The following is a 23,260-nucleotide window of genomic DNA, read 5'->3' as shown; positions in this document are numbered from 1 at the left end:
GGCTACATTATGGGCGCCTATTCCTGCCGTGTAGCAGTAGTGTGTTAGCATTACTGTGTTTCGGTCTGAAGGGCGCCGTAGCTAGTGAAATTACTGGGAAAATGAGACTTAACATATTATGCCTAAAAGTGACGAGCGCAATTGTAAAGCCGCTCAGAATTTTTGTGTTTTTCAAGAATCCTGATCGGCACTACATTGTAATGGGGAGGGTGTCCTGTTCATCTCGTCGCTTATTTTCAATTAAAAAAAAAAGTTATCTAAGGAAATTTGCCCAAATACATTTTACTATGATCCCAGGGAAAATGGACGTGTATTATATATTTTGAAAAAAAAATATCAATAACCTATTTATAAGAATTAAAGAGAAAACACCTGATTTCATTAATTTCAAAATAAGCTTTCAGAAAAAGCTTTGATAAGATGAATAGTATACGAGTAGCGCCAAGTGAGACAAGTACAACACATCGAGCTGCAAATTGGATCGTTTACACTGAGTTAATTAGACGAACCAAAACGCTACGCAAACACTAGACGTTTATCTTCAACATTCTGAAGACTAACACTCCCGACACTCCCGACCCTCCTCAGATCTCCTCCCACCTCCCCTCCTTCCGTCCTCGTCGTGAGTCCTTCACCCACTCATTTCAAGTTCTCTCACATTTTAATAATTCTAACAAGCAATAGAAATGTTCAATGTATATCTAATAACATGAAATAAAATCATTTAAATATTATTTTTCTTCAATGGCGGATATATACGCGACAATAGAGACAAATAACGGGTCATTGGCCGAAATAATTCTGCTTGTTGACCGATGCAATAAGCGATTAAATAGAAGATTGATACTACAGTGGTTTTTTACTATTAGCACAGTTATTATATATTATAATACTTTAATATACTAACAGAATAAATCAAAGATAATATTTTAATACCGCATCAATAGCTCTAACTAATGTAGGGCGAAGGTAAACGCGATAAGTAACGGGTCATTGCCCGAAATAATTCTGATTCGCGACCGATGTAATATTAAGCGATTAATATAGATTATAATAAATTGGCTTCTTACTATTATGGCAGTTACCATATATTATTATTAATGTTAATTAGGTAACAGAATAAATTTAAGATAATATTTTAATACCGCATCAATATCTCTTAACTAATGTAGAGCTCAAGAGCTAAAATGTTGATAATCGCGTGAGGGGACTAGTATAAATGCGGGAACATCCAATTAATCTCCCAATTACCGATATTTGAACGAGAGCTAATTGGATCCAGGCCGCTGCTTCACTCATTTCAGAAGGTAAATTAACGCAAAATACTAATTCAGCATTAATGGCATCGTTAAATGTAGGATACATAGGAGAAGGTATGTTGAGAATATAACCTAAGTTGTTCAACTCGATGAACTGTTCATATCTATGATATATAATAGCTACTGTGTCTGCTCCTTTGCCCGCGTGGTCTTCCATTTATCTCTGCGTATTATAGCGTTATATTTAATTACCGTGACCTATTATATATGTGCGGTTTTCAAGGAACTTTCCTCCACGTACCTACAACAAAGCTGTGGCATGAGATTGTGGGCGGCGGTGATCACCTAACGTCAGGTGACCCGTACGCTATTTTGTCTTCCTCTTCCTCCCCGAATATAAGTAATCGCGCATCTTCGAGAAATCTAAACAAAATCGGAATAAATTTGTACCTTAATGTCCTCTCCTACCCGAAGTGTGAGTAAAATTTCATGACTGGCCTTGTAGTTAGGGCGTGAAATCCAAAATAACAAAACAAGCTCATGTAATATTAAATACTTTTGAGATTATTTCTGCACTGGTTTGTACGCATCATAACAATCAGATCAGGCTACAAAAGTCAAAATACAAAAGGATAGCTCTGTGACTAAAAGGTATTAACAAACGTCACTATAAAAAATAAATTCCAACATCTTGGCAAATAACAAAATTGGAAATTAGCGTGCAAGAAGAACATGAGTTTAGAACTAACTTCTATTTTGAGCAATTCACGCACACTAACACAAAGTAGCGAGTGTAAGACGTAGCTTGTCACGCACACTAAAATAATATTCCTGTCCTTTTTATCGGTTTTCTCAAAGCAAGAGACTCTATAAATACGGATAAGGTCCTTATAATTACGCAATTTTAAAAATGTACAACTTTCCGTAAGCCTACATAGAAAGTAATATAACCGCACACCTAATCATGGTATACACCCACCTCGGGTGGAAATAATCTACATGATTTCCCGAAATTTAATGGATTTTTTAGATTTCGTGTCATTAAGTACAGTAGAAAATAACCAGTGGGAGGCTCCTTTGCATAGGATGCCGGCTAGATTATGGGTACCAAAACGGTGCCTATTTCAGCCGTGAAGCGTGATGTGTAGGCATTACTGTGTTTCGGTTTGAACGGCGCCGTAGCTAGTGAAATTACTGGGCAAATGAGACTTAATATCTTATGTCTCAAGGTGACGAGCGCAGTTGTACTGCCGCTCAGAATTTGTGGGGTTTTACAAGAATCCTGAGCGTCACTGCATCGTAATTGGCAGGGCGTATAAATTACCATCAGCTGAACGTCCTGCTCGTCTCTTCCCTTATTTTCATAAAAAAATGTAATTAAGCATACAGGCTACAGATGCATAATATGTCATCTATTGATAATACTTCTGTAATAAACTAACGAGCTAAGTAATTTTTCTCCTATTTTTCACACTAATGTCTTTAGAATCTAAGATAGTATGTAAGCGTTTAGGTCCACGTAATAAACTAACCAAAACTATACAAGTTTAATTGAACCGAAATGTTCGAGAGTGTACCATGGTCTTGACAAAAATATAAATATAGAGAAATATTCGGCTACAGCGGAACGTTTCGTATTTACTTAAGCCATCGAGCGTGACAATTTAACGAGCGACAGATCAAACTTGTTCTGCGGACAAATACAGGAAGCATTTGCAGATTAAACAGCACACACGACTTCATAAAGGAACTGCATTCAATATAATTGCTAACGATTGCTTATGTTTTGATCTTCCCCATCATCAAGCTGATAGACGATGAAATGCACACTTGATTTTAAATAATTTGTAATTCACTTAAGTACAAGAGAAATGTCATTCAACTGACTTCACACACGCTTTTAATAAAACTCACAACTGAACTGTTAAACTAATCAATTTTGTAAAACAACTATAGTAACAGCAACAACGACGCCTATTACTGCCGTGAAGCACTAATGTGTAAGAGTTACTGTGTTTTGGTCTGAAGTGGGCCGTACAGCTAGTGAAATTACTGGGCAAATGGGACTTAGCATCTTATGTCTCAAGGTTAACGTACGAAATTTTAGTGCCGATCAGAATTTTTGGGTTTTTCATGAATCCTGAGCGACACTGCATTGTAATGGGCAGGGCGTATCAGCTGAACGACCTGCTCGTCTCGTCCCTTATTATCATAAAAAAACTGCTGTTTTACCATATAATGTTACATGTTGCTTTCATTTATGCACAAGCCGGTGCGCTTGTAACATCTATCATAAAAAAATGCCCGCTGCCAATTGATACCAACTTTTCAAGTTTTAGAACTTTATTCTACTCCTTTAAAACCTAATAAGAGCAGAAACAAGAACGAAAATTAACAAAATAATATCACACAATATTTGAGACGTAAAAACGCACTATAATCCCGGCTGCCATTGTCAAAGGCTGACATATACGTACAAAGGTGACACCAAAATTCAGTGGCCAGTGGACTATCCTCGTCACGTTAAGCTGCGGCGGCGATCCAGGACGACACACGGAATACTAAATCACCACTCAACGCTTAACACACCAATTACTAACGCGATAACTCAATCCATTGATTGAAATACAATTATAGTACATATACATATGATATCGAATAATCTGGTAGATATTAAAACATTTCACAGTTGGTAGGAACAACAAAAAATAGATTTCAACGATAGGGGAAACGAAAAAGACACTATACAGAAAAAAGGCAAAGATCAGTTTATGTAATCTGTGATTGAAAAGTGAAGCAGGAAAACTAATTAGCAAAGCACAGAGAAGAAGTGCCTTATAGTGCTAACATAATGACGGAGGAAGATCATAATACGTCTTTGATAGCTGTGAAAACGTTGAACAAAAATAGACTTTAGAACTAACCTCTATTTTCAGCAATTCACACTCACACTAACACAAAGTGTCATACAAATCGCGAGTGTAAGACGTAGCTTGTCACGTACTCTAAACTAATATTCCTGTTTTTATCGGTTGTTTAACAGCAACAGACTCTATCTAGACGTATAAATTATGTATATTTGAACCTTCTAAGGCTAAAGCAATCTATTTTTTAAAATGATAATAATTATGAGGGTAGGTACATAATGTACAAAGTAATGTGAGTGGCCAATGGTAAAGATAACAAATTTACAGAACGCAGCGCTGCTGTTTGTAGGTATGAGAATAAAGCAACAAATAAATAAAATAAAGCACCTATTTCTGTGAAGCAGTAACGTGTAAGCATTACTGTGTTTCGGTCTGAAGAGCGCCGTAGCTAGTGAAATTACTGGGCAAATGAGACTTGACAACTTGTCTCAAGGTAACGAGCACAGTTGTAGTACCGCTCAGATTTTTTGAGTTTTTCAGTAATCCTGAGCCGCACTGCATTGTGATGGGCAGGGCGTATTAATTACCAACTGCTGAACGTCCCGTTCGTCTCGTCCCTTATATTTATAAAAAAAAACAATTGTAGGAGATTAATGCAATCAAAGATTCGCTCTTAAAATAATGATAAGAGTATTGTATATATTAAAATCTGAACATGTACAAAGCTAGCGAACAAAGCGAGCACAATAAAGACTCCGAAGCCCCAATCGCAGTGTTGGAGCCCCGGGCCCCGGGCCCCAAGGGACCACTAAGTGAATTAAGTGTTTGCGAAGTACGACTTCAGATCTGCGGAATATTTCATATCGTTTGAGTTCTTTTGAAAAATTGTCAAGCATTTCATGTTTTATTAATGGCTTGGACTGGAGTTTTATTTGACGTAGATCGCGTGGATTTTATTTAATTTAATAATGGATCGAATGATATTAAATACGCGAGCTTTATTGAAAGAAGGCTTCCTAGGGGGGTGGAGCGAACGGTGGCGTAGCAAACATAATTCATATCAATGATATTATGTATAATATAAGGACTGTCTATGAACATTGCAGAAATTATGTTTTAAAAAGAGCTTTTGGCACATAGGCTTTCACGTAAATATTTACCATACTATTATTGTGTTTAGCTGTAATTTTTCCAATTATAATAAAATAAATAATAATATCGTCGCATGTTAATTAGTGATCGTCACAGAATCCGAAAAGAAGTTTAAAACAGTTCTGAAAGTTTAACCGATTTTTTACAATGACATTATTTAAGTATCTTAATAGAATTAAAAAAAAATTAAGGCATAAATAGACATAAAAAATTTTTTTGAAAAGAAGAGCACTGGTCACACACATTACTTAAAAACAGGAATTGGTATAGAAAAATTAACCGTTAAAAATAATTTCCACCACATTTGGGGATTGTAAAACTGTCAGATTGGTACGTAAACGAAATGTATACCTAGTATGTATACTAAGATACTATAAAGTTTCATTTACAGAGAAGTTAATACTCAGTAGTTACTCAGTACAAAGAAATTTGCTATGTTTTTAAAGTGGATCACTCACTCACTTCTAGGATTAATTACACAAATGTATAATACCTCTCGGCGAGAGGTCGAGGGTTCGAGTCTCGCATCGTTTATAAAATTTTGTTTTCAGCTTTATTTATGTAGTTGACAAAGTGATAAAATGGAACACACATAAAGATTTTTTTTCCCATACATCTAATGGGGGTTTTTCGTGTAATCGAGTAGTTATATAGAAAACTTATTTTAATATTCTTCTTTTATTGTATTTTGATTCGAGCTGATGGTCTTGTTACCAATGCTGAATGCTCTAAATAAATAAAAGCAACGATTTTCAGTTGACAAGCGACGTGTAACAAGTAATTATGATGTACAAACAAGACGAAGGCGGCATCGGTGGTAATTGGCGGGAAAGCGAGTGTATATAAGGCGGCTCGGGCGGCGTGCTCGCTCAGTCGTCGGCGGCGGGCCAGCCGGCATGTTGTCTCTGTACCGCGCGTGGCTGGGCCCCGGCCCGTGCGTGGCGCGGCCCGTGCCGCCGCCCGGGGCGCACCGCCCCGTGGCCCGGCGCGCGCGGCCGCCCACGCCGCCGCCGCCCTCGCCGTCGTCCGCCGCCTCCAGCGAGCTGGACGTGGAGCGCGTGGAGGAGCCGCCGCCAGCCCGCGCCGTGCTGGACGTGGCGTCGTGCGACGGGCCCGTGCGCTTCAGCCGCGTGCTCAACGCCGCGTGGCAGCCCGGCGGCTGGCCCCGCAAGCCGCGCGCGGCGCCCCACTACTACCCCTGCAAGACCTGCGGCTGCAAGTTCCCCTCCTACTACTTCGTGCACAAGCACAGGAAGCGCTGCCACGAGGACGACACCCCCCCGCCGGCCCCCGGGCCCGCGCACCACTCGCCCGAGCCGAGCACGTCGAGCGCGTGACGCGTGTCGCGTGACGACTACGATGTTGTATTAATTTAGTTACTTAACTGTGATTGTTATTAAATGTTTCTTCTTTAAGTTTTGTGGTTTGATTTGAACGTTGCGCACTTCTAAATAAATAAGTGTAACCAGTAAGTAACTATTCAACAAGTTGTACTTACATACACACGATATGAACGAGGCAGTCAACAAATAAATGGTGGATGTACATATAACTCCTCCCCAACCGATATAAAAAGGGTGACGAATATTTAATTAAAATTAGTACGGTAGGTCTTTTACGATTGATTTTGAGTGTAATATTAACCATATCAAACAATTATTTCATTTTATTAGTAATGATGATTTATGAATAATTCCGTAAAAACAAGATCAAATTATATATTTTCAATGTGTTATCATTCAACATTTTACTCAATTCTTACTGGAAATACTAATAAAATTATAGTTTTATAACAAAGTAAATTCACACCTTTAACATACCTATATTTACACCTACATTACAACCTATATTCACTAAAATCATTATTTTTTCGTTTTATCCTTAACTCACTGGTCAATTGTATTTATATGTATATTTTCGAAATAACATTAAAACCTGCTTTTTAAGATAACTTACTTGTGAACTAACTTTAGAAATATAAAAAAAGTAAAGGGTTAAACCGGGAGTGCCGGCAGAAGTGAAAACTTGAACATAAACTTTGTGCATTTTTTGAATATTTTGAATGGTTACGGAGTAATTTCGCACGAATCGCTTTATTTATCAGTATAAAAGTACTAGCATTTGTGTGGTTAAATAAAATATTCATTTATTTTACGCTAACGTACAAAAATGACAAGAACTACTACAATTATTTTACATTATAAAGTTTATCTCTCAGAAAAATCAATTTTCATCCATAATTGCAACGACTGTCTTACGAATTTTCGAGGTCACTAATCCCAAGAAAAGTGTTCAACGCCGCTAAAGAAGTATTCACTTCAAAAATGTCTTACTAGAAACAGGCATAAGTTATTATTACATTAAAATACATACAAGTTAGTAAATGACATTCAAGTATAATAAAAATGGCTAATGAAATGTAATCACAACTTTCTCGCAAATGGCTCTAAAAGTGACGGAACGAGCAGCTGGCCCACCTATTGATACGCGGCAATATCCACCCAAAAAACAGACCATATGATACTGTCGTAACGCAACACAAACGATCTATAGCAACCCCGAGTACGTCACACTGCACCCGTAACTCTTATAAATAATGATAGAATGTATTCACATTCAAATATTTTTATTCGAAATCACTTACTGAACGTCAAAAACTACCACCCATTCAGAATATACTGCCTCAGACCTGAGAAGAACGGGCGCAAACAACTCAGCGTGCTTTTTTTAAAAATATGGATGAAAATGTAATATCGTACAATAAACATTTATAAATAAAGAGCCCGAGGGTGTTCACTTCATTCCCAGTCTGTGGTATTATTAAGAAAATCGTTTATGCTATAGTAACCTTTCCCACACAAACGGATGAATAATGATGGAATGTCACACCAGAACACTGTAGACGGGCTAATTTGCGACAGACACAAGTGTGCTGACTAAGCTGGTAGTTGAGATTCTCAGTAAGTATGTCTACTAGAACTGCACGTACAGTACTTATACTTATATATAGTTTGATGCTTTGGTGTGTTAACTTAGTTATGAACCGAAAATGACTGCAGCAGTATCATACATTATTTCATAGTTCCTAATGACAGGAGGAATCAGAATAGCGGTTCATTTATCAGGACAGGTACGGACCCCGCGTGGCTCGCTCCACTTTTCACAAATAGACCGCGACTTAAGTACTAAATATACACGAGAAAATAATGATTCGATAGCACTTTAGAGCTTAACTTAGCTTCATCAAATACTTCCTGAATTGCGCGTCATTCATTTTATAGCGTAACTAAAAGTAAACTTAACACATTGCAGCTTTTGAAAGTTTTATTAATATTTTATATGCTTATTATCCATGACTGTAGCTGCCTCTTTCAGCTACAGTTAACTGCTGTTTAATTTCTATAAATTACTTTAATTTTTATAAATTAAACAGCAGTTAAACAAAATACAATACAAAAATCTTTTTGATGTTACCTAAGTATATGTTATAGGAGACTTCAATGCAAAAGTAGGTCAACCTAAAACAAGAGAAAGTATGGTCATGGGAAAATATGGTATTGGACAAAGAAACGAAAGGGGAGAAAGTTTTTTTAATGAAAAAAAAAACAAAAAATAAATGGATGTGGATGTCGCCAGATCAAAAAGTCAAAAATGAAATCGATTTTGCCCTGACGAATTCACCAAAATAATAAATGTACACAGACAAATGATATTATAATAGAAGAAACAGAAGTATATGACAATATTAAAAACCTAAAAACAAATAAAAGCCTAGGCCCGAACAACATAAGTAAGTATACTCAAAATTTATGCACCCATTCTTGTTCCTCATCTGACAAAGCTATTTAATATGATAATTGAGACAGAAGTAGTAACGAAACAATGGAACGCATCAGATATCATATTATTATATAAAAAAGGCGACCCTAACAATATAGAAAACTACAGGCCTATTAATTTACTGGCAAACATATATAAATGATTTTCCTCAATAATGTTAAAAAGGATAACACAACAAATTGATAACGAACATCCTGTAGAACAAGCTGGCTATCGCTCAGGTTTCAGTACAATGGATCATATTTTCGAACATATCGAACATTTCGATCATATTTCTTGGAACAAGTTTTCGAAAAATATAAAGAGTACAATAGACCACTTTACGCAGCTTTCATTGATTATAACAAAGCATTCGATAGTATTAGTCATGATTCAATTTGGAAAGCACTTAAATCCTTTAATGTACCTCAAAAATATCAGAACATAATAAAACACATCTACTCTATTAGTACCAGTAATGTTAAATTGGAAACAAGAGGAGAGTCAATAAAAATCGAACGCGGAGTAAAACAAGGAGACCCTCTGTCCCCAAAAATCTTCATTTTGGTACTGGATTATGTATTAAATAATTTATACGTTTAGTTATGAGTCCCTTGCTGTTAGGCAACCGATATAAACAGGGCAGGAATATTAGTTAGTGTGCGTGACAAGCTACGTCTACGTACATAACGAATGTCTCTGGAACATTGTAATAATATAATATATCAAATAAAATCAAAAGTTATTTATCTAAATAATTATTTAATTGTCAAAATTGTATTATTTTACCTCTTACGCAAGAAGGCAAGAATTTTATTGTCACTCTTAAATGAATACGTACATCTTTACAAATAATTTAAAGTATTTGCATAAGAAACTAAATTGCTACTCAAACATTCAAGATACTTAAGTGAAAAAATAAAAATAAAATATCCAAGTCGTAGACATAAACCTAAATAGCTATGCATCACCTCACCTTCACTGTCACAATCTATATTAAACTTTGTTTTGTTCAAGACAAAAACTAGAATTAAAGGAACAAATAATTGATGTTTCTACACGCTTTTTATTAGCTTCACCTGTATGTATGTTTGTTTGTAACCGACTCATTTGAGCGCGATTTCACTCACTTTAAACGACCAGGTTTCGTTCAAGCTTCGTAGATTTATCTAGGACCGATGACAATACATTAATTTGATAAAATTATTTCATTAATCAATGTGCTAAATAAGATTATTGTTAATTTATATAATTTTCATGTATCGTCTATAAGGTAGGAATTGATGTTAATTTTAAATTTCAAAACATATTTTCTATTTTTTAGTTCGGTTTTCTATAGCGTGTTTTTAGTTTTTTTTTAACTACTATTTATTAAATAAAGGCATTTATTCGTTATTAATTGAATAGTCGTGTCACTATTGAAATATGACCCTTGGGGTCGTGAATATGAAGACGTAGCATAAAACGTAACCTTATGATTTATTTTAATTAATTATTAACAAAGGTATGTGAGATCGGCAGTAATGTTAATAGTGCACAGCATACATAAGAGTAATAATATACTAATAAAGATAGGCAACTCGGCACTTTACATTTTCTTACCCGTTAGCGCCATCTGGACGCCGGATAGTGCAACTTTTTCTGTGTGTACTATGTATTATAGTCCATATGAATGCGTGTGTAGGTATTTATCTAAATACTTTATTGTATTGTTTTTTATATTTACTATTTAGATGTATAATTTACTTAATTTAAAACAACATTTAATCAAGTATAACTAAAAGTACTCTGTGAGTTAATACACATAACAAGGAGTTGATGTATTTCAAAATGCAATAGCAACAAGTAAGTAGTAGCTGCTCTCAAGCAGACGCCATTTGCAATAAATAAAATATTGTATTTAAAACATAAAAGAACTGTCAGAGTTTCAAACTCCGTTTCTACAGATGGCGTTAGTTTCAGTGAAAAAAAAATAAAAAGTGTGTGTGTACTGTGTACTTATGCATGCACGCAAGAAGTTATACTTCTTTGGCCTAACAAAGCAAAAATCCTTAAAAATATTTATTCCTCGGGCAATTCTACGTTTGTAAAAAGAACAATATTGTAAAAATCTTGCAACGAAGGCTTCTAATTATTAAATAACGAATACGGCTGCATGGGCTTAAACCCTTTACCTATCCTAATAATGGACGAGGAAACAAAAAAAAAACGAATGTTGCAAACGTCAGAAAATTTTAGGAACCAACTTAATCCTGTCACTTTTTTGTTAAAGTGATGCGCGCGCATGTTAAAATTTCACATTCATAATTTTTTCATAACGCGCCTATTGAAGTATAACTTCAACAAGAATAAAGTTTGTCCACTCGGCACTCACCGGTCTCCGGCGTGGCCGGTGGAAGCGTGGCCGCGGCAGGAGCTGGCTGCGGCGTGGGCGGAGCGCTGGCCGGACTGTCGGCCGCGCCGCGAGGAGACACGGCGCTGATGTTGGACGAACACGTCTGTAACACACGCCGGTCACTACCGACTTACAGACAACCTCGTACCCCCCGCTCGTCAACTACAGATAACTTAGTGTTTTCTTTGATCAACGTAAAAGTTACATTTTTATTTTAGTTAACCCCACTTTTCAAGACCTTTCCAGATCTCGTTTTCGGGGGGAATGAGATCTGACGAGATCTGCGTTTTAATCCTTTTTTAAGTTTTTTATTCAAGATAATTTTCTCAACCCATAACGATCTCTTAGAGTCGAAATCGGTTTCCCCTGAGAGACATAAAACTGATTTTAGACGTCGGCGAGGTCTTAATTTCGAACCCTATTAATAGCATAAGATCTCACTTGAAACTCTCAAGGTACTTTTTAAGTTGTATTATTATATATATATATGAGATTTCCACATATCAGTCACTCATCACGATATCGTTAAATCTTAAGGTAAATACCAGTTAAAACATATTTTAAATTTAAATTAAATTTTCACCTGATTCCTGCAGCCTAATTCCACCTTCGCACAACTTGTGGCAAGTTAGGATATCATCCCCACCATCTGGATATTTGGCGGTCCTCCACAGTGCAGTTTTCAAGGAGCTTTCTTCCACGTACTACGAAGCTGCGGAATGAACTTCCTTGTGCGGTGTTTCCGGGACGATATGACATGGGTAACGATATGACTTCAAAAAAAGCGCGAAACCTTCCTTAAAGGCCGGCAACGCTCCGTGATTCTTCTGGTATTGCAAGAAAATGTGCTTGGCCATGATCACGTAACACCAGGTGACTCGTACACTCGTTTGTCCTCCTTTTCCATAAAAAACAAATTCCCAGCAAAAATCGGTTGGCCATATCGTATATCCCAAATGACTCACCGTTATCACAGAAGTAGTAGAGGTAGGGGGCGCGGGCGCCACGGGTTCTGGCTGAGTGTGCAGCTCGATCGTGACGACAGGCGCCGGCGACGCCTCCAGCGCGGGCGGCGTCTCCGCGGGCGGCGTCTCCGCGGCCGGGACCGGACTCCCGAGCGGCAGGCTGATGCCGCTCAGACTGTTGGCGTCCGTCACCAGGCTGCTGAGCACGGAGCCGCTGCCGGTGCTGCACACACTGGACGCGGAGCTGGCGATGGGCGCCGGGCTGCCGGCGGCGCTGGCCGCGTGGCCGCCCGGAGCGCCGGCGACACTCTCGACACTAGTTATACTGATCTGACCACAAGTAACACTAGTCTGTCCACTCGCGAAGTTAGTCTGGCCACTAGAGAACCCACTCTGTATACACGTAACACCGGCCGGCCCGCCGGTGATGAGGGCGCCGCCCGTCGCCACAGGCGCTGGTGGCGCTGATGAAGCGGGCGGGGGCGAAGGGGGAAGCGGAGATGTTCTGTCGAGCTCCAATCTGGTGAACAAATTACGAATAATTATCATTCGAGCCTTTCCATATTATCACAGAGTCCTAACGCATAGAAAATATGCTGTAATACAATAGCGGTTATTTCAAAAATAAAAATTTCCAGTGAACAAAACTAACAAAATCCGTATATTTAAAACACGTTTAATATTAATTACATTATTATGTGAAACTATGCATTAAAAATACTCAAACGTCATGACACAAATAAGTTAAAACAATGTATTTTATTGAGAGAAATAGAGAACTTGTAGTGCATCAAGTCCCCCAATTTAACACACTGAACGATAGATAAAGTAAGTAAAAATTCGTATCTTTAATGGAAATTAATTTATCTGTGCTTGATTCCTTATTGATTTATAAGTAATTATTCAGACTAATAATTAAATTTAACCCAGTTTTCTCAAAAATTTTCCCTGTTCATTGCGGGGGAAAAAACGTCGCCATCACCGCCATTTCAGATGGGGTGAGATTCGTCATCACGAACACCTTACGCGCGCATTGCAGAAAACATTGACGGTAGAATTAAGATAAAAGAATAAGTTTTATTGTTTTTGGTAAAATACCACGAATATGAAATTTGTCAGTTTTAGGAATCGCCTTAAAGGATTTAACTTCCTATAAAAAAGCTTACAATTCACCCGTTGGCTCAACTTTTCACATTTAATAACGAGGCTTTATTATAAAGTTGATAATGTTGGTGGTTGGTAATTAAACGCGGGTAGTTTAAACAAACCCAATGATTGCGCGGGACTCGCCGCCTCGGGGTTAACCGGTTAATGCGGGAACGGGACTCGGGAGGGAATTCCGCTAATTATGTTTGTTTACCACCCCTCACTCCCAACTCGCGGGACCGCTTCGCTGACTGAACAAGATCGAACGACACATCATACCACTATTTAGGAATGAAATTATCATCATATGGTTTTATCTAGTGCTTTTAAACAAGTTCGCCGGGTCGAACTACGATGTCGATGCAACAAATAAATACATTTTCTTGCCCAGGCAAATGCGAGTGAACAACTTAATATGTCTCAAGGTGACGAGCGCAATTATTCTAGTGCCGCTCAGAATTTTAGGGTTTTTCAATAATCCTGAGCGGCACTGCAATGTAATGGGCAGGACGTATCAAATACCTGCTGCTGCATCAGCTGAACGTCTTAGAAACCTCAAATAATTTGAACTTTGAACGTTAATTTTTAAAATTACTTATATAACTTTGATGTGCCTATTAATAGGTTAAAATTGTTGCCATCTAACATTTTATCATTCAGTTCCACATTGTGAACAACTAGTCACTCGCTTCATTTTCGTCGGATACGTCCCCCCCCCCTTTTTGTTTACTAAGTTTTGTTGTGAAAATTTAATTTAGAGAAACTTATCGCCACGTTTGAGTTGTCTGAATTTAACGAATATTTGGATGTAATAGTGGTAGTAGTGTGGAGTTGTAAAACCAAAAATTACGAACACGTGATGCTAATGTTTGACACAACAGTAACAATATCTACGAAATTATTTTGTACTTTAGTAATAATAATATTTGACACAAACACATGATCAAATCCAAATTAGGCATAATAGGCACAACCTGTAGTTATGGGTGCCAGACAACGATGTATATTATACAATTTACATACAGACACACATACACACACACACCTTGTTACCCATCGGGGTAGGCAGAGACAACAGAAAGCCATTTACTTCTATCCTTACAAACCTTACGCGCTTCCTCTACTTTTATTACTCTTTTCATACATGCTCGCCGGTTCTTGGTGCATCGGACCTTTCCTTTTCTCAAAACGTCCTCAATTTGGTCGACGAATGTTCTACAAGGTCTCACAGACATACACATAGGTACGTAAAATACGTATAACATTCATAGGTGAGAATAAATTATTGAAAATAAACTTACACCGGTATTACACCGCAATTATTCATTGGCCCATAATTATAGAGATAGTAGTGCCATCCACAGTAACTCCCACAAAACAGCGATGCACTTCAGTTACGGTTACGCTTATCGTAATACCAGGCGCATGAGACATTACATCCCTGGTACTGATGAACGCAGTGCGGTATAACGTGGTTACATCGATATACGTTACGCTTTAGATGTAATGTGATCATTAGCAGTTTAATGATGGCTTACGACTCAAATGATATAGTCATTCTTGTCATCAGGTAACTCATCTGCTCTTTTGTCGCTTATTCCCATAAAAAAATCAAACTACCCGCAAAATACATATTAATTAATAATATCTCCCAACGGCGGATTAAACGGATTCGGAACAACAGTGTATATTTGAACATAATTAAAACCGTTCCCAATTAATAAAGCAGGGGGGGTATTTATTCAGTGGGAGGGGCGGTGCAGTCTCCTACTACAGCTACCGTTACAAACCGTTATCCGGCTTTTATTTATGGCATTAACATTTGAACTTGTTAAATTTGTATTGAATTAGACTGTTTTATAGCGGTTATTATTATTTGGTATACTTAAAGGTAATGTTCTGTCCCCACTGCTACACAAATAACCCCGAGGGACTGTACACAGAATGTATCGTGCAAAACCTCGGTCGTGGTGTTTTTAACCGACTTAGGAGGATGTTCTCAATTCATTGGCATTTTTTTTTTGTTTGTTACCTCAAAACTTTCGACTGGATGAACCGATTTTAATAATTCTTTTTTTTTATTTTTAAGTGACTGCAGTTATACAAAAGTATATATAAAATAGGAATATTGAAAGTCAAAGTTAAATAAACTTTATTTTTATATCAATTACTGAATCTACTATAGGTATATACGGAAAAAGTAGAGCTCGCGAGAATAACATACAAGAAACTCAACGGCAACTCTTTGAATTTGTCGATGGATTCTAACGTTTCCAAAGTAATGAACTCTTATATTTCATATTTTTATGCAATCAACGAAAGAGAAAAAGGGCTTATGTGATGGGCCAGGGATACAACCCATACTTTGTACCATTCTGAGGAGGTATGTACACCCTTTGGTGAATACGCTCGTCTCGTTTTTATCTTCCGGAATAAACCGTGGAGAATGAAAATAAGGGAAATAAAATAAATGCCATAACGTTTACACTCCGAACAAAATAATGTATGCAAACCGATTTTAACTGGTAACAACTGTTAAATTTGAAACTATTCGGTTTAAACTTGGCATTAAACTAATGAATAGTTTTGCAATATATATTTGCATATTCAACAAAACCAATCCATAATAAAAATAGAAAAACAATCAAATAAATTAAACAATAAAACAATACAGATCAAGCTACAATAATTGTAAGTAAGCGCATCAATATGAAATGTAAACAAGGGCGAAACGCAAAAAATTATCGCTTTTTCGATGATGCCTACCACCTCCTCCCCGCCCTATCAGCGGTCGCTTTTAATTAAGCCAATTAGAAAGATGGGCTGCTGTGTGTTTGCGTAAAAATCTAAACAAACCGCATTCTATGGGACCGTAGTGATGCTCCCGCACGGATATCGATACTCCAATTTTAATGTTTTCGACCTGTATATCTATAGGATCCGTATCGACTATAGGATTTCCTATATTCAGAATCTGTTATCCAGTTGTAAAATATTTAATAATGGTCGAAAAGTAGTTCTTAATATATAAATGTATGTCTATATACAGAACGGCATGCGTGTCGATCTGTATACATTTGTTGTTGGTATTGTTTCATTAAAATTATAATATTACAAATATGAAAGACCATAAAGCCTTACATTTATAAAAATAACATTTTATTAATTTTCGTCTCTGCAGATTGCAGGATAAAATTGCCATTAAATATTTTTAAGTTAGTAAGATTATTTAATTCATTTTGCCATATCGACGAAAATAAATAAAATGTTATTTTAATTAATTTTAGTGGAAAAAAATTAATGTTGTTAAACTTTACACAGTCTAGTACAAATTTTGTTATTTAAAATATACCTATAAGTAAAGAAGAACAAAAACTCAGATATAGTTATGTGTCTTAAACCAATGATATGGTATTGCTATTGACAAAATGGTCGATAACACTAGATATGTATAAAAGGAATAGAAATATCGACAGTAAGGAGCCCATCACTATAATCGGAGCGAGATGAACCTCGGGAGAGTTTTCAACAAATAATAGCTGAGTGATTGTCAACACTCCTATGAATATTATACAGTGGGTATAACTATGTACAACGAGGGTCCAGGCATAGGTCCCTTGGGTGAAAACCCTTATAAATAATATGTTAGGAATCAAACATTCTTAATATTTATCGCCCATGATAAATCTGATTTTTTTTATGATAATAAGGGACGAGACGAGCAGGACGTTCAGCTGATGGTAATTGATACGCCCTGCCCATTACAATATAGTGCCGCGCAGAATTTTTGAAAAAAAAAATTCTAAGCTACACCTGCACAATTGCGCTCGTCACCTTGACACATAAGATGTTAAGTCTCATTTGCCCAGTAATTTCACTAGCTATTCTTCAGACCGAAATGTTTACACATTACTGCTTCACGACAGAAATAGGCGCCGTTGTGGTACCCATAATCTAGCCGGCATCCTGTACAAAGGAGCCTCCCACTGGTAAAAACAGGGGATAAATCAAAGAATGTCGTTCCTACTGGAGTCATGATCATATAATACATAATATGTTATCATTCTGATGGATCGAAAAACCTATAATTTATTTTATTTTATTTTATTCGGAAAACTTACAGTTTACACCAATACAGTGTTCACTTGTATATATTAACAAGAGCAATTACGTAATGTACAGTAAAGTTAAATAAGTAGAACGGTAACTTAGAAGTAAAATATAACAAGAATAATATCATAGTTATATCGAGTGCTATATAAAGTGTAATATATGTTCAAAATGTGTTGTCACTATAGTTCAGTCTTAATTAATAATAAGCAGATAGAAAAGCTAGTAATTTATAAACAAAATACCTCGAGTTGATGATGACCGCAGAACGAACAAAAGTGAACTAACAAAGAGTGAATGAATAAGTTTCGGTGGGTGGCCGAACATACCTACTGCCGTGAAACTGATACGACAGGCATGCAATCGTGTTACTGCGAAATACGATATTTTCAAAAGTGCTAAACCTGCATTTTCGTTGTTATAAACATAAGTATATATAGGTACTGATATCAGCGACGGTTTTTTTTATGTAGTCATTTATAAAGATTATACATGTTTAAAGGCAGATTAACTGTTAACCGCGACCGTTCAATCTTAGCCGATTAACGGCCATTTCAATAACCTATCTATCTTTAGTTTAAATTACTAGAGGAAGACAAATCCATCCTTTTAAGCCTACTTACATTTCACTAACCTATCGACATAGAGCATTGGACTATAACTTCATAACAATGGATAGATAAGATCTTGTCATTAAACGGTGGCAGCAATGTATCCGTAAGTTAAACTAATGGTAGATAGGTTATTGAAAACGGCCGTAAAGCAATCGTTTATGTTAAATAGCGTCAAAAGATTTAAATAGATATTCGATGTTGACTTGATGTCTCACTTTTTAACTTTGCCAAAGAATACAATGGTGCAACACATACCGCAGTCTATGTTAATGTCAGCGTTACTGTTAACGTTAAATTTGACTTAAACCTTAACTTTAACAGCTAATATGATGCAACCCAGCCTTCTATGCAAGTTAAAGATAATGACCATACGTTAAAGGTAATACGATCGAGATCGTGAAGCTAAGTCAAGCATAGCGGCACACACTGAGCCATAGGTCACAAATGAGAAGAAGCAACTCTCGACGCTAAAAAATCTTTTCACAGCGCAGGATATAGGTACGAGGTGTTACACAAACGAGACTGGCATTTCATCTCCCAAACTTACACAGCCATAAAGTAAGATGAAAATGTTCATGCAAAAGTATTGCAGCTTTAAAAGACGCAGACGGAAAAAGTGAACAAAAACCGGCGAGATATGAATCTAAAACGATTAATGAAATGAAAAGAATCCCCTCGAACTCATAACTCGAGTGGTTGGCAAACAAGTACCGTGGCCACTTGGCGTAAAACATTACGTGGAAATTGAATTTTGTTAGAAATTAATTTCGCGATGGAACATAAGGGTCTACACACGCTTTCCCTGGACCGGCTGGTGAATTTATTCACATTTTCGCTGTTTCAATATACTGAATATTAATTATATCTTAGATAATGTATACGTCTATATTAACGGCCGTTCCCTCACTTGAGATAAAAATCGTTACCATCGTTGACTTTTCTGTCCCAATAAACTTATCGACGGTAACTCACCTTATCCGTACACGCCGTCTGTCAATATACGTATAGCTTATGAGCGATAGAATTTTGTATGGAAATTGCAATTCACGCGTCCCAATATAAGACGATAAAATGACTTATCGGATATATTGGGACAGCTTCAGATTATTGACAGCTAATTACTGACAGCAGAAGGTAGTTTTTTTATCTCTATCTTTAGATCGCATATTGGGAACAGCTGATAGTCTCTTGCTGTTAGACAACCGATGAAAACAGGCCAGGAATATTAGTTAAGTGTGCGTGACAAGCTACGTCTTACACTTGCAATTTGTATAACACTTTGTGTTAGAGTGCGTGAATTACCTACTCAAAATAGAGATTAGTTCTAAAGTCTATGTTTTTCGACGTTATAAATATTTACGAAAGTAAATAAACATACATTAATAATAATGATATAATATGTAATCAAACCAAAATAAAATCTTATTATTGCCATTTGAAGCTTATCTAAGTAAGATAATTTACAAAAACATTATCTTTTATGACAGTCAAGTTAAAGTTATATAGTGCTACATCTCGTGGATGTCGTTGGCAACACCAGTCGCCACCTACGTATTCCCAGCTCTAAACGTGTAACAGAGAGACTCACACGAATGTAGTTCTTGATCTCTTACATAGATGGCATTATTGATGTTAATTTAGTAAAAACAGCTTATATTTTTGTATCTTTGGCTGTAGTCATGTTATTCATTGTAGAATTTTTAAAACTGGCATCTTTCTGCTTAGAAATTGCAAATTGAATTATGCATTGTAATCAATACAATGCCGCTCAGGATTCTTGAAAAGCTGCAAAAATTCAGAGCGCCACTACGATTGCGATTGTCCTCGAGACATATTAAAGACATACGAGACATATATAAGTCTCAATTGCGCAGTAATTTCACTAGCTACGGCGACCTTCAGACTGACACAAATTGTTACTGCTTCCAGCAGAAATAGGCACCCTCAATCTAGCCGGTATCTTGTGCAAAGGAGCCTCCCACTGGTGAGTGGTATAATGGTAGTGACAGTCAGTCTTAAACTAAATTTCCACGATACTTTCATATTTAATACTACCTCATCTATTACATCTTGATTGAAAAAAGGTACCTGGATGGATGTGCGGGCGCGGCTGACGGCATGGGTATACCGTTGAGATCCGCCACGACCACCTCCTCCATTGGAGTCTCCTTGTCCACCCGTGCTGACCCTGTCAACCGATATTGTTAGATACTTTCCAGAACAATTCTAGCAATGAGGATATAAGAAATAATGTAATGACTATGTGATATCAGATATTCTTTAGTAGCGCAAGATTTAACAGAGAAATCTAATTATAAGAATACTATTTTCAAAAACAGATCTAAGATGAATTACGCGTGAAAATGGTCAGTACAAATAGTACAAAGACACGGTGATAAGTACTACTACGCCGTGACGTCAATAATTACTCTGATTGGTGTTTCAGTTAACACCGACCCCCATATATTATACATTTACTTTATTTAACTGAACAGCTTATTAATATCAATAATTATATCAAAACTGTGTCGTTTTTTAAATATATTCTTTATCATATTTGCCCCGCCCCTGCAATAATACAGATAACTTTTAACCAACAAAGATTAGGTTAACGACTAGCTCGCCTCGAACTTTCTAGAAAGCGGCCAAGTGCAAACCGGACTTGCACACGAAACCCTTAATCGACCATTTTGAAATTGTTTTTACAGTAACACACACTGACAAAATGCCAGGTGCCTGTATTGCGGTTGATGAGTTGCAAGCCGGCAGGGCAGTGACTGACGGTTCTCAAATGGTGGGAGGTGGGAGGTGGGAGGTGGGAGGTACCCTGCGAGCGCTGCAGCCGCGTGGTGACGCCGGTGGTGAGAGCAGCCAGCTCGGGCTCGGGCGCGGGCCGGGGCCGCGCGTGGCGCCGCGGCCGGGGCTTCCTCAGCAACTGCTTGTAGTTCTCAGCCTTCTTCGACAGGTAGTAGAATCTGAACAGTAACGATATTCTATTGGTCCATGCTCTATACTAATATTATACTTAAAATTAAAATATTTTTTTTACATTATATATAGATCACAAAAATAATTGCAACAATGTATTCTTGAACATGAGTTCATTATATTTTATACAGATGCAATCATCAAAACACAAGCACTAACTCACTTAGTAATTGTACCTTTTGTATGGCTGAGATAGCACATCTGTTCATAGACCCAACTGTGACATGAACATATTCACAGCGTTAATATGTAATATGTACGCATAGTAGAGACGGGACGGGACGGGGACGGTTAAAGCCAGAATAAAATAACTCGTAAAATATACAAATCTGTATTTGACTATCTGTGGTTTGGTAGACAATGAGAACCCATATTGTCAGGTTACCAATCCACCCTACAAATATGTTCAGTTCCTCTCCTATGATACTTTAGATGCAAGTTTTCTTTTTGTCGTTCATCATAATAATATTTTTAGGTTGTACAACCGAAGTGCACTACTAATTCTGAATTGTTTTCAGTGAGTAATGGGGGTGATATGAGTTTTTAAGTTTCATATAATATGTATAATGATAATATTAATGAAAAGCCTAATAGCGTTTTTCTCTTTAATGAAAAAAAGAACATTAAATCTTTTCTAAATTTCGAATCTCTTAAGTAATCTATATGTATAAAAATCAATTGCTGTTCGTTAGTCTCGCTAAAACTCGAAAACGGCTGGACCTATTTGGCTAATTTTGGTCTTGAATTATTTGTGGAAGTTCAGAGAAGGTTTAAAAGGTATGAGTAAACATGAAAATGTTCGGATTTAAATAAAAACAACAATTTTGATTTTCCTTTGACGTGTCCCCCATCGTTCAGAAATCAAATTGAAAGAATAGTTGAAAATGAATATCTAATTAGAATTTTTACGTCTTTCTAACTTTCTCAGAAGGTAAAAATAATTTTAGGTAACTATAGTTTTTATGTAGACTGTATTATTTTTATGTAGACTGATAAGTCATAAGTTTGAGAGTGACAATGTATATTATAGCTATATACGTAAATATAGGCTTAGAATTCAACGAGTTCGTGCAAATCAAACGGCCATAATATTGTCATCCGAGCTGACAAACCACCAACAAGGAGGTTTAATTCACCCGACATTGACGAAGTGGCGATTGTCATTGTGGGAGAAAATTTACAATCTAAAGCAATTATTAGACATTATTTTCTATTATTAACAAATTCATAAAAACATTATTTTGTTTATTATTTACAGGACAACGTCTGTCGGGTCAACTAGTGTTAAATATTAATCACTCTTCCTAGACTCTTCCTAGATTACATATACTTCACAAGACAATTCAAATCTATCTCAAATGTCACTATCAAGTAACACGTGACTTCCTAAGGAATTCAGATGTCCATAGCAGTAATTCTCTTTACATATATTAAACTCACCTAACACAATCCCGCACACTCTTCCTGGGCAGGAAGGAGGCGATCTGGCCGAAGTTCTTGGGGTGCTGGAGATACTTCTCCCGGAACAACTCCCTCTCGCCCTGGCTCCAGCAGTTGCGCAGCAGCAGTCCCTTGTGTTCCACCTCCATGTCTATACAAAGCTCTGGAATGTATGCTTTCATTTAACAGAGCCTCAATTTACTTAAAACGTTCATTTTAAAGCTCTGATATTGACGCGCATTACACAGAATGTAATAATGTAATAAAAGTTTTAGAATTGAAATAATATACTTGTTGAGATATATAATGCCATTAAAACTGATTAGATGTCCAAAAGTCAAGTATTAACGGGTTTTATTTTATTGTGGTTTTATAGAACTTATCAACTTTACACCGTCATTTTAAAAATACGTTCAATTCCAATTTTATTTGAAAATCGGTAGTTCCTCGTACCCAAGTTACTGCCAGTGATGGAAGGGAATATTAGTACACTTTCAGTACTAAG

The 23,260-nt window shown here is 36.8% G+C and overlaps 1 protein-coding gene across 1 annotated transcript in view; it reads right to left on the bottom strand.

The window, feature by feature from the left end:
• LOC126969706 (nuclear receptor corepressor 1-like) overlaps positions 1–23,260 on the bottom strand; it is a 154,682-nt gene that overhangs the window by 21,373 nt on the left and 110,049 nt on the right. The window contains exons 10-13 of the mRNA XM_050815253.1: positions 22,756–22,918; positions 21,154–21,302; positions 20,416–20,515; positions 12,533–12,977 (exon numbers count right to left, since the gene is read on the bottom strand). Coding sequence (XP_050671210.1) covers positions 12,533–12,977; positions 20,416–20,515; positions 21,154–21,302; positions 22,756–22,918 — 857 coding nt within the window. The remainder of the gene's footprint in view (positions 1–12,532; positions 12,978–20,415; positions 20,516–21,153; positions 21,303–22,755; positions 22,919–23,260) is intronic.

The sequence above is a fragment of the Leptidea sinapis genome, chromosome 19 (assembly GCF_905404315.1).
Source record: "Leptidea sinapis chromosome 19, ilLepSina1.1, whole genome shotgun sequence".
Taxonomy (NCBI): domain Eukaryota; kingdom Metazoa; phylum Arthropoda; class Insecta; order Lepidoptera; family Pieridae; genus Leptidea; species Leptidea sinapis.
This window is presented reverse-complemented; position numbering and strand designations above follow the sequence as displayed.